Below are 14,092 nucleotides of genomic sequence, written 5' to 3'. Positions count from 1 at the left end.
CATATTAAAAGAATACAGAGAGTAAACACAATGTCCTATGCTAATCACCTCAGCTCCCTGTCTCTTTACTCAGTGTCATACAGACTAATGAGAGGTGATTTTTGCCTGGCATACAAGGCATCCCTAAACCCTGTTTTAATGAACCTTTTACACATCCACAAAATAAATGGCATCAGAACTACTAGAATAAGACCTAAATTTTGCTTGCAACATAAATTGGACCTGCTAGGGAGAGACACATATGTATCCCAGAGACTACCCCTTCTTTGGAATAGGCTCCCCATTCATGTGAAGCAGAGTTCCTCCCCATCCCTATTTAAGCACAACTTGACCATGGAAATTCACCCCAGTCTATGTCTCTGACAGAAGCAGTCAGTAAATCCCCTACACCTATGAACCTATGAACACTGTATTAGGTGTTGTTAGTAAGTATGATTTCAGTATACTTCTGTTTTAGTAAGTGTGTTGTGGCTCAATAATAGTGTCATTCAGTAGTGTGTCATAAACCTATATATATATATATATATATATATATATATATATGTGTGTGTGTGTGTGTGTGTGTGTGTGTGTGTGTGTGTGTGTGTTGTGTCTATATTTCCTTAAATCACCAATGACATTTGTTCCAAAGAAATTACATCATACCGTTCACTGGCAATCACAACAGTCAGAACCAAAAAACATCAAAGAAAAGTGATCATACATTGTTCCCCCCCCACCCGACGACCCTCCACTGGACCAGTAATCAAGGAGTTTCAGTCCTCACCACTGGTACCACTGGGGACATACACTGGGAGGATGACAAGTACACACACAGTATTTCCAGATGCAGCTCTCTGCATCAAGTGCAATTTCCGCCAAGAGCACACAGAGACCACAGTCAATCTAAGTCTGGTTTCTCCCTCTTTCTCCAGATCCCCAGTAAGATCCCCCACTGGCACAGCTACAGAGTTGAGATCTCAGCTGAGGGACCATGCCAATACCCCCAGCACCCTCTCTGTCCAACCAGTGCTGCATGTCCATGCCCAAGTAGCTGACAGACACACACACACACACACACACACACACACACACACACACACACACACACTTTGAGGTTTGATTTACACACACACTTTGAGGTTTGATTTACACACACACACACACACACACACACACACACACACACACCTGGGAAAGGCTGGCACAGGTTTACTAGCTATGCTCCCTTCTGCCCAGACTATAAGGTAGTTAGTGCCACCAGTCACTCCTTATCAGCTACTTTAAGGCCTTTAACAAAGGATGTTCAGTCTTACTGGGTCATATTAATATTAACACAAATGGTAGTTTGACCAAGAGCAAGGCTGTTAGGAGTGGTCCACACAGTGTCACAAAATAAATATTCAAGTACTTTCAAAACTTAAATATCTCTACTAAGATCAGCTACAATGAAAGGTTAAAATATATTTAATAATTAATAATAAAAGAAAAAGACAATACTAAATATATTCACAGTGACATTAGAGTTCAAAACCACAGGAAATATTTAAAACAACATTGCAGGACAGTCTCAAATAAATAAAGAAAAATATCTAAACTAAGCTACTCACTATATTCCTGACTGAATCTAAGAGAATTATACTATAACCTAAGAACTTACTAAGAGAGCAAGGCAGATGTGGTGAATGGGTCTTCCAGCTGTTGTCAGGTCCAAAACAGAATACAGAATGCTCTGTCTCACTAAGAGACTTCTCAAAAATAATATGTCAAATATTACTGCTAGGATAGCTTGCAGAGTGATATCACTTCTTGTCATCTGACTTCTAGTCCCCAGACCAAACAACCATTGATGAAACTGGCAGTATTTAGCATCTACCTGTAAAAATATACAGACAAGGGTTTCTCCTCAGATCTCTGGCAAATTCTGGAAGTCGTAAAACAATTGCATTCTTTCATGCTTTCAAGACTAGTAATTAGTTCATCCTAAAGACAATACAGAACATTTCCTAGTACAGACATTGTGTCTCTTGCGGCATTGAAAATTGAAATGTGCCATCTAATTTCAATTATTTTTCTGAAGGTTTCTGGACTGAAGTTAATCTCTTGTATTCCAGTTTCCGCTGTTAAAATATATACATTTAAACATTTACAATAGTGCATGTACATTTCTGTTCTCATCCAGTAAGGCACACTGTGTATCCATTTTAAACACAAGCATTTTACAAAAACCTTTTCAACACACACACACACACACACACACACACACACACACACACACACATACACGCATCCATCTGTACAAGCAGTTTGATATACAGATGACATACAGTTTTAATACATTTGTAACACAAGCATCTTATATAAATCAGTTCGATATTCACCAATGATATATAGATATTTACAAAATTCCAGCTAGCTGGGCTGGCAGTATCTCTTTTCGTTACACCCCCCACACCCCCATAAGTTAAATATACTACCTCCACAGTTGCACAACTGTGAAGAAAGAGGAAATGTTAAGTGTATTACAATTGAGCTGCTAACATAATGCGACCACTTTCACCACCAATGAAAATTACCAAAATCAGTAGCACGTGATAAATGTGTGTCACAATGACACCCAAACCAATGACACCCATGTATAAATCCATCCATCCATCTATCCTCAACCCCTTTTTTCTCATTTTGCACATGAGATCAGGGTGTCACTTCAACGGTGACAATCATCTCAAGCCAAGGTTTACACTGCCGGGTGGCTATCTCTGCCACATAGTTCATCCATACTACTCATTCATACACGTAGACACACACACACACACACACACACACACACACACACACACACACACACACACACACACACACACACACACACACACACACACACACACACATGTGCACACACCTACAGACAATTTAGAATGCCCAATCCACCTACTGTATGTCTTTGGAATGTGGTAGGAAACCCACATGACTGCAGGGAGGACATGCAGACTCAGCACAGAAGGCACCCCAGCCGAGAAACGAATGGAGAACCTCTTGCTTCACCGTGGCCACCCCCACCTATGTATATACAGGATCATAGGAGGTTACTACACTAATGGCCCTGGGGCCCTTACAAGCCTAGTCAAGAGTTTATCCCCAAAAAGAAACCTCAGTCACACTTGTCGCCCCTGTCAATGAGGGACACAGTGGAACCCTGGGACAAATTTGTGGTTTCCCATCCACTCATCAAGTTTGTGCTTGAGATATATATATATATATATATATATATATATATATATATATATATATATATATATACACACACACACACACACACACACACACACACACACACATTATACATAGGTCCTCTCAAATAATATATGGTATGATCCCAGTTATTCTTATTAGGGGTAATATATAATTATCAAACATGGGATAGGCAAAGCCAATCTATTGCAAAATGAGACCGGTTATTTCAAGCACAAAAAGGGAAATTAGATAGGCTTAAAATGACATACAAGGGCAGCTAGCCTAGTAGTTACCTATGAAGTTATGACCTTATATATACATACATATGCTACACATACTATATTTAAGTCACAGTATCCTAGTGCACAACAGATTCATGACTTTTCAGCCTGAGGAGGGTTCAGGCAGGATGATTCTTGGAGTTACATAAACCAGTAGGTACAATGAAGGCAATTCAGAGGATATCCCTATGATGGAATGGACCTGCCATTTGAGGGGAGAAGCCAACTGGAATTATTACTGCCTGAGTAGAAGGTAGAGTTGTTTTGTTGCTCCTTGTTTTGAAACTGAAGATAAGACTGTTTTGTTGTGTATACTAGGTTAAAGACCACATGGGCTTTTATAAGCCTAGCCATGCATCCCAAATGTATCCTGCAAGTTTTGGTACCCTAGAGATTATTTTAAGGGGTATACGTAATCTAGAGCATGGGTGGTCAAGTGTTAGAAACACAGACCAGGGATGAATTTATGATTTCCCATCCTCTGGTCCAGGTTACACTTAAATAGGGTTAGGGAAGAACTCTGCTTTACATGCATGACAAGCCTATTACAGATAAGGAGTATTCTCTGTGACACATGCCTGTCCCTCCAACATATCCTATTTATGTTGCAAGCAAGGTTTAAATCCCTAAATTGGGTAGTTCTGATGTTATTCATTTTATGGATATGCAAAACCTCCATCAGACCGGGTTAAAAGGATGCCTTGTATGTCAGGTATAGATCTCCCCTAAACAGTCTGTAGGAGACGAAGTATAATGATAGAGCTTTGAGGTGCATAGGCTGTGTCTTTGCTAGAACGGGAAAGACAGCTCCTTTGCTATCTAGAGGTCTTTTAAGTACTATTTTATTTTTGCCAGGTACTTTGCCAGAGTACTATTTAGAAATGAACATTGAATGAAAGTGTAAAACTTTGCTGCACCATGAGAAAGCCTGCCTGAAAAGTAAATTGATTTATGTTGGAATTACAGAATTACTTCTTTCAGAAGACCTGGATTTATTTTCTGAACTTTCTGTATTTGCCATTAGATATGATTTTTAAGTCACAGACCTGACTCCAGTGAGTGACTGCTTGGTTTGTCAGAAACCACCCTACATAGTACTATAACACACACACACACACACACACACAACCACACAGGTGCACACACACACACATGTGCATGCACACACGCACACGTGCATGTGTACACACACACACACACACACACACAACCACACACACGTGTACACGCACACACGTGCACGCACACACGCACACACACACACACACACACACACACACACACACACACACACACACACACATACACTAATGCAACAATATAATGTTATTAAGCACCCCATGACTTACGCACCTCTCCCTATTTCTCTGGTAAAGCCACTACAGCAGTTAGTAGGGGTAGGTGCTAACCAGGAGACAGTCATCACCTGCAGAAACGTAAGAACATACATACATACATACATGTGACATTCTGTCCCTTCCAATCCATATGACTCTCTGCTCACTTACCATTTTTCAGTCCTCTCACTTATTTCAAACCCACCTTATAAGTACTACAAGTGATAATACTACATATCTGCCAGGACCCAGCTCATTGCATTTTTTTAACAAATCTGGGTCCACCACATCATTTTCCTTTGATAGCAGTTAGATTATAACAGCAAACTAAAAATAAATCAACAGTGATGATAATGTGTTCTGTTAAAGATACATTATAATATGCAATGCATTTTTTTTCACTTTTACAGCAAAATGAAGGACAATTCAGTGTAATACAGCTGGTGGGAATGCTGCGTGGAATTGCTTCTGGGATGAAGTACCTGGCTGAAATGAGTTATGTTCACCGTGACCTGGCTGCTCGCAACATCCTGGTGAACAGCAACTTGGTCTGTAAGGTGTCAGACTTTGGTCTTTCACGTTTCCTAGAAGATGAAGCCTCCAACCCCACCTACACAAGCGCATTGGTAAGGAGATTTGTTCATTTCTGTGGGCAGGCAGTACATACAGATGGCTAAGGCCAAACGATATCTGTTCTGTGGTTGGAATTTCACGGAAGAATAAGAATGGGAAGGAATGGGAAATCTTTATAATAAGTTTGCTCCCTGATGTTACCCTTCTTAACGCAGTGGTGCAACTCTCATTAAAATGCTAAGCACGTGTAATTAAAGTAAGAACACCTCCTCTGTGAATAAAAAGAGCAAAACATTTTTATTGTCAGAAGTAACATTGTCTTCTCATGGAGTATAAACCCATAACTAGGATGCAACAATTATGGATGAGACACAGTGTACACTCTTTTAAACAGGAGATAACAAAGTGTATTCTAAACTTAGGTCACTTTCAGAATTCACATCTAAAAAACTCAGCACTACATGATTCTTACACTGTAGCTGTTACTCTGTTGAATTTGAGGGTTCTGAATATTTGAATGACTACAATATATTAAGTAAGCATGCAGTGGTCACATGATTTTATGTGGCTATAGGAAGGAACAGGATGCAAAGTCTTGAGTTCAGTTGAAATACTACCTTACATGCAACTTTTATTTTTGTTAGGGAGGAAAAATCCCAATCCGATGGACAGCTCCTGAAGCAATCCAATACCGCAAATTTACCTCTGCTAGTGATGTCTGGAGCTATGGAATTGTCATGTGGGAAGTGATGTCCTATGGTGAGAGGCCGTATTGGGATATGACCAATCAAGATGTAAGTTTCATAAAAGTAGAAATCAGTAAATGTTTGTTGTACTAATGGCAATGTTATTTTTAGGGAGTTTTGCCTGTGTTCATTTTACATCTGTCTCTCTCTCTCTTTTTTAATCACTGATAATGATGCCTTTTACAACTGTTTGATGGCACCTCCTGAGAAGATGAGAACGCATGTTTCTGTACATAATCTTTAACTTCCAACATTCATTCTCTTAAAATACTTTACTTAATTTAGGATAGTATGAGAGCTGGGCAATATCCTGGTACTCAATGAGCACAAGACAAAGAAAATAATCCTGGACAGAACAACAGTGTGTTGCAGGATCAGCACTCAGATACACACACATGCACACACACACACACACACACACACACACACACACACACACACACACACACACACACACACACACGTGTACACACACACACACACACACACACACACACACACACACACACACACACACACACACACACACACACACACAAAATGCAATTTAGAGAATCAGCAGTTTACCTACAGTATATCTTAGGAATGTTAGAGAAACCAGAGTACCTGGTAAAAAGCAATATGTAGACAGGGTGGACATGAAGTCCCTATACAGAAGGCACTCCAGACAGGAACTAAAATAAAGAACTAAGCTCTATGACATGGCAGCTCTGGCATTATGGTGTCCTAAAATCTATAACACACATGCCATATTTTGTTAAACTAAAAGAAGAGGGAGAAGTGATAAGAGGATAAGTTGTAGTCTTCAAAGCCCAAACAGCTGAACATCTGGAAAGTGTACTTCAGAAAGACTGACACAAAATGCAGCTTCAGGCCTCAGACAAAAACTCTGACCTTACTTTTGGAAGTGTTTTTTGTTTACAAACTCTCCTTTAAAGATATTCCTTTGCATCTTATAGATGATACTAGGATAGCTACCCTTGTTGACCATTTTAAGCCTAGCCAATGCATTTATATCATATTATCGAAAGATGAAAATAGCGAACGCTATTTCATCGGCCCCAAAACATCTAAACATGAAAATATCGAACATTCAGAACAGCAAATTTTTTCACATGGAAAAAATTCGCTGCTCTGACACATACAACACAACACAACCACATCAGACAAACAGCAACCACACACATACACTTAAATTCATACATCTAACACTACACTAAACTAAACATACACTACTATCTACCCACTTACCTTAACCCAAACCCTAACCCTAAGGTCCGTCACTATCGCACACTCACCTAACCCGTGCCCTAACCCTAACTCACTTAAACGGCCCCTAACCCTAAAGTCTGTCACTATCACACACACGCCTAACCCGCGCCCTAACCCTAACTCACGTAACCCGCCCCTATCCCTAACGTACAAACAGTCGCACACTTACCTGAACCCAATCCGTAACTTTCCACCACAGTGCTAAGAATAGCGAAGCCACAGAAATGGCCAACAGAATTCTTTCCCGAGGAAAGAATTAGCTGTTCTGCAGCTTCGTTATTCTTAGCGTTTGCTGAATAGTGTTCAATATCAGAACATTCAAAGTTTTAATACTTCGATATTCTGATATAGACCCCAGCCAATTTCCCTTTCAAAGCTAAGAATCATACTTTGTACCTTATGTCTCTGAGATAAACATCTTAAGCATTATACCAACCCTCCAACCTCTTGAATGTATCTTAGTAATATTGAGTGACTTTTAAAGATCCTCTTAAGGTTAACAATTTTTTTTGTTTGTTTAGGTTCATAGTTGTATACTAGGCTAATTATCACAAGGGCTTTTTAAGCCTAGCCAAGCATCCCAGTTCTCTGACAAGTCCTGGTACCCTTGATAAATGAAAGCAGGGGTTTTGGAGATGAAGCATGTACAAGCAAGGGCCTGGGAGATGAACCATTTATAGGCTGCCTGTGACCAGTAGAGACATGGGTGCCAAGCCAGGGGTGGATTTCCTGTTCCCCATTCAGTTGTCCAAGTTACACTTGAATTGGGTTAGGGAGGAACTCTGTTTCATGTGGATGGACAGCCTGTTCCAGAGAAGAAGTATTCTCTGGGATAAATACATGATGTCTCTCCAGCAAGTCCTATTTACATCACAGGCAAGGTTTAAGTCTCTAAAATGGGTAATTCTGGTGCTTTGTTTTGTGGATAAGCTGGAGATCCATCAGCGTGGTGTCTGACAAAGCCAAAATAATAAGCAAACATCAACAAGCAGTAAGTCATTTTTCTCCACAGATAGCCACAGCAATAATATCTACTCTGTCTGTGCATATCAGGTGTCGAGTTAAGTAGTCCATCTTACTTCACAAAATTGCGCAGTAGTCCTGCAAAGCCAGAGAGAGAATTTTTAAACTGAGCAGATAACATTCATTCAATTAAATCCCATCATGACCCTGCAGTTACAGCCACAATGTCTAATGCCTTTGTAATATTATTTTACTACCATATAAAAGTTGCCCGGTTGCTCCACATAAATCACAAAGCCAGAAATCTTGCCTAAAATATCTGGTCAGGCATTGCCAGTATCACACTGAAAATAATAATAGCAGTTATCTCACCGCTGTTTCCAATTAAAGATATATACTTCTTGACTAATTTCTTCTATTTCTTAGAAAAGAACTCTTTCTTATGGCTTTACGCCTGCATTTGAAAGATGCAAGGTCTCCACTGCATGCCGTCACAATGCTCAACCCTAACATTATGTGGTTTGAATGTCAAGTCAACTGAAGCACCACCCTTTGGAGTGCCCACTGTCCTGGGGGCACATTTTCTTTTACAAAGGGTGATTTGTTTATTTGTTTATTTATTTATTGAGCAAAGAAATGATATTTCATTGCTCTAATAAATAAATGTAGGAAGAGTGCCCTACAGGCATGACACTCTATGCAGCCACCTAACTGGCCTGTGTGTATGGTCTGTCCTGCTCATAGGTTATTGGCTTCAGAGAGCCACATCTTGAGGTGCAGCCATGGATTTTGCTACCATCACTATGCCTTCAACAGCATCAGCTATACTTAATTTGAAGTAATTTCTCTACTGTGGCCCCCCTGTGTGCACTATAAGAACATCTGGCCTCCTTCAAGACTTTGGCTTGGTAGTAATTCTTCACCATAGATTACTCCAGCGCATACTGACAGCAAGCACCTGTCTACAGGCAGACTGTACAGTGCCTTGTCAGTGTCATGGGTTCCCAGTTACTCATACACCAAAGCACCTGTCTACAGGCAGACTGTACAGTGTCTTGTCCGTGTCATGGGTTCCCAGTTACTCATACACCATAACATTGGCCTACTGTCACTGACATCCACCGCAGGGGTCTGCTGTTCTTGATGAAGTACTCCATCTTTAATTTTGTGTAGCTCCAATTCTACAGAATCTTTACTGAAAGTTTTCTTTTTAACAATTGTATTTGTGAAAATGACACCAATGTCTTTTTTTTTCATGCTAACAACTGCCAGTTTAAGTGGTGGCTGTGCCAAAGAAGTTACCACCATGTATGTCAATTGCTGCTGATGTGCAGTGTATTATCAAACCATTGACATGCTAGCTGCTTGCATTACAGTGGCCTAGAAGCTTTGGACCAATGTACTCATGCATGCAGTTTGTGTATGCCTGTAACAGCACATTGTAGTGCTATGCTCGTGTTAGTGCTGCAGAACAGTGCTATATTGTGCAATATGTGGTGCACAAACATGTCCATGTGCACGGAGCTGCCCATCTGTTCCTCAAGTGTACTCAATTAAGTGGCCTTGGCTCCTTCAGGGAGTGAAGAATGCAGGTCTCCAGCATGATGTTTCAAAGAGATCAGGGTTTTCCTGTTCTTCCTGTACTGGAACTTTAGTGAACAGGGACCACCTGTTGTCAATTATGATGACCCATTGCAAAACCTGGCTGCCTGGCATGAGCTTGTTAAATGGTGACTAGTGTCATTCACGTCACCCGTTCTGTTGAGCAGTGCCATTGTAGGTAAGTGTCCTAATGCAGTGCCACCTCAAACTGTTTCATCCATGGGAGTCAAGGAATCTAGAAGAGAGAGTGCCTGAAATATATCTCATGTATTTTTTTAGTACTGCTGTCTTTTATTATCTTAAGGGTGCTATAGATATATTTAAGAGAACATTGTTTTTCAGCAGCGAAGAAGCAGTGGATGAATATGTTTGAGTGCTGCAGAAGGTGAAAGTGCCTCTGGCAGCAGCAAGGGGTGTGTATGATATATATGCCAGTCCACTGCACAACTGCAGCTGTGTTTGCATATTTGTGCAAACAGTATTCTCACTGTGTCATTTTTTTGCAGGTCCAGTTGTGAAAGAGGAAGAGGTCAATGCCTCTGCTTCTTGATCACCAGTGGTTGACAGTTTTCTTGCTGGAGGTGACCACAAGTGGCATCCAGCATCTATGCTTTTTATGGTAAGGTAAAGGCTCCTCCTCTGAAAGTGGACCAAGGAGTATTCTTTGACCTTCTAGAGTCAGTTGCAGAAACTTGTGGCTGTTAAGGTACAATAGCAACTGGGTACTCATCTCATCAATATGAAGTACTTTCTGGTATTGCTAGTGAGTCATTTAACCAGTAGGCCATACCTATTGGACTATCAAGAGAGCAGCTGGTCCATAATATCCACCATCCAGGTGAGCAATGCCTGGGATTCTTACGCACTGAGATAGCCTGGCATTCAGCAATGCCAGTCCCCCACTGTCTTAATCTCTCTATCTTGATGCTTTCCCCTCCTTTATGTGTGTTCCCTCATTTATATGTTCATTAAGAACCTAGTCGGACATTCCCGGTCAACAAATGTTAAATAAATAAATAAATTATCCAACTCCCCATAACCACTTCTCCACCCTCTTCTCATATGTGTCCTTCCACTGTCCTCTCCATCTTTGTGTATATACCATCATTGTGTGGCTGAGTCTGTGTTCTGTGTTAATCTATCTGCCCCAGTTACCTGTCCTTCTCCCTCTGTTCCAAACACAGCCATCCATCTCTACCCCTTCACCTTCTCCACCTAACCTTCTTTTGTAAATCCTACAAAAGGTCTCTTTCCCTACAAAAATAGTCTCCATTCCCCCTCACCTTTCATATCTTATGGTTACCCTTGTGTGCCTATCTCTGTTTGCTGTTCTACCCCATTTCCATTATGAACAAGGTTGATACTTTGCTGTGCATACATACACTTGTTGATGTGGCAGCTGCAAAATACCGCCTTTCTATTTGTCCGTAAGCACCTTTGTTAAATTGCTGTGTCTCCTTTCCAAATAATGCAGCTAATGCCAGCAGCTCTCAGCTGTGACATCCGTCAAATTGGTCAAGAGCCTTACTGTAGCACAGATTATGCATTATCACTACACCTCTATGTAACTGTATGGCCCTTTGTTCAGACTGCTGGTGTTGTTCAATGCCTAATATGTGTCTGATTAGCTATAGTAGCTTTATGCACAGCAGATGCATTGAGAGCTAGAGCTATGCTATGCAGTGTTTGTCTTTCAATCCTGGTCTCTGTTTTATTGAAAATGCAACAAACACACACACACACACACACACACACACATATGCACTAAAAGTACAGAACTGAAATAATAAGCATCATAATCAGCTAATGAAAACTAAAAGAAATCAAATGCACATTTACATAAGAAAAAAAAAAAACTTCTGCATAAACACATTTACTGAAATAGCATTTGGTTGTTTGTGGCTTGACACCATAATGTACAACAAGAATATCACTGTACCTTTTCAGTTAGAGCTGTTGTTTCAGATAATTATTATTGCATCTTTAAAATTAGAAGGGTCATTGCAATCTGAATACCACTGCAGGCCACAAATGGAGGCTGCTGTTCTGCACAGTGTCACGTAAGTATGCCACTTGGTGAATGATTATAAAAGGGATGATCTTGTTGTATTAGACGTATGTCTAAAGTCATTTAAAACCAAAAAGATATATTCTTCCCATTTTTAAATATGCCTTAGCAGGTATCTTCTAACAAACATTATAGGGAGACATCCTCTTATGTCTGAAATAGACCCATCAAAAAACACTTGAGTATAGCCAAAATAAGTCTACATTAAGTTTTGTTGTGAAATTAGCATATCATATGAATAAAATCACTTAAGACAAGAAGCAAGTTTTTATGAGAAAATGTATAAAAAATGCAGTGCCTTTCTCTTTTATTGTTCTCTTGCAGAAACGTATACTGAAGTAAGAAATCATACAGTTGCCATTTTGTTTTTAATTGACTGCTTCCTGACTGACCTTTCTGCATAATAAATCTCACATCTTCATACCTTGTTACTGAATCTAATGAATCTAATTAATCCTGCCAGGTCATAAATGCCATTGAACAGGACTACCGCCTTCCACCACCACCAGATTGCCCCAGTGTTTTACACCTGCTAATGCTTGACTGTTGGTTAAAAGAGAGAGGGCAGCGTCCCAAGTTTGAGCAAATTGTCAATACCTTGGACAAGATGATCCGCAATCCAGCAGGACTGAAATCAATGGGATCTCCCTCCAACAGGTCAGTTGCTAAGTTAAAGACTATGAAAATATCACTTTAAAAAAATGTCAGTCATCTGACACATTGTTTTATTAACATTTGTCAGTGAGATGAGTTACAAACTAGTATCACCCACACACTTTAGAAAATATATTTGATTGTCAATATCTTTATTTTATTTTTATTCCATTTTGCTTTTGTTTTTCCAGGTTTGTCCAACAGGGTTTAATCAAAAACCCGTTTCCAGCGGAAGCCTGGGGAGAAAAGCTCCAACATATTACAAACATTTTTAAATATACATGAACAGACATCAAATAATGCACATTAACAATTACACATACATTTGCTAATTAGATTTCATTCATATGAAAGTAGAAGCAACTATTACAGTATAAAATATACTTGTACATTATTAGATAGTGAACACTGAGCATTTGAAGAGGTGTATTAGTGGATTTGTCAGATAGATAACAGATCATGCAATTACTGCTTAACAATTCAAATAAACTGAGGTGAGGGAAAGACCTAGGTAGGGCAGAAAATACTGATATTGTAGTGAAGTGGGTATGAAGCAGATTATGAGACAATTATAAACATGGCTATAATATGATAGATATTACAAGTATACAGGTGGAGGCTAAGCACTGTCACAAAATGATGTATATGGCTGGGAGATTCAGGCATAGGTGACGAATGGTTGTGGGTCACAGGATTCTGAAAAAAGAGAAATAGTCTGATATGGTAAGCTAAAGATAACAGTGCCATTTATCCAGGCGATGTACAGGACGAGAGATACATTATCAGGTTTTCATTCTGTGTGCCCTCAAATCCAAACTGGACCCATGTTATGTAATATTTTCAAGAATACCCAGCAAAGGTTTATATATGCGTTGATGCACTTTCAAAAGAAAAACAGTACTCAGTTTTAACCTTTTGCCCTAGCATGGCTCGGTTCCTTACTGCAAAACTGTATACATTATGTGTGTGTAAATTATAGGCTTATGGCTTTACATAGTGAAAACTAACTTTCAGGTTTTTTCTTGTAGTTTTAACTAAATGGTTTATCTATGTGACCTCTTTACCCTTTGGTTTGATTTATATGCCCTTTGGTTTGATCTATATATATATATATATATATATATATATATATATATATATATATATATATATATATATATATATATATATATATATATGGGTTCACTACATATGAACGAAAGTTCATATGACCGAAGCCCATTTGACTGAGACCAAATGACTGAAAGTTCATTTGACCGAAAAAGCATATGACCGAAAACGCATTTGACCGAAAAACAGCACTGGCAGGTATATGCCCTGTTCCCCAATGTAGTGCAACTCTGGAGTTAGAATATATTGTTAGGGGGGTGTGGGGGCATAGCC

At 39.6% G+C, this 14,092-nt stretch overlaps 1 protein-coding gene across 1 annotated transcript in view; it reads left to right on the top strand.

Moving 5' to 3' along the window:
- The window catches only part of LOC122808722 (ephrin type-B receptor 5-like), a 1,437,003-nt gene that overhangs the window by 1,402,954 nt on the left and 19,957 nt on the right, over positions 1-14,092 (top strand). The window contains exons 12-14 of the mRNA XM_044079715.1: positions 5,242-5,457; positions 6,049-6,198; positions 12,519-12,712. Of these exons, the coding sequence (XP_043935650.1) occupies positions 5,242-5,457; positions 6,049-6,198; positions 12,519-12,712 (560 nt within the window). The remainder of the gene's footprint in view (positions 1-5,241; positions 5,458-6,048; positions 6,199-12,518; positions 12,713-14,092) is intronic.

This window comes from Protopterus annectens, chromosome 8.part0 (assembly GCF_019279795.1).
Source record: "Protopterus annectens isolate FY-2018-M chromosome 8.part0, PAN1.0, whole genome shotgun sequence".
In the NCBI taxonomy this organism is placed as follows: Eukaryota; Metazoa; Chordata; order Ceratodontiformes; family Protopteridae; genus Protopterus; species Protopterus annectens.
This window is presented reverse-complemented; position numbering and strand designations above follow the sequence as displayed.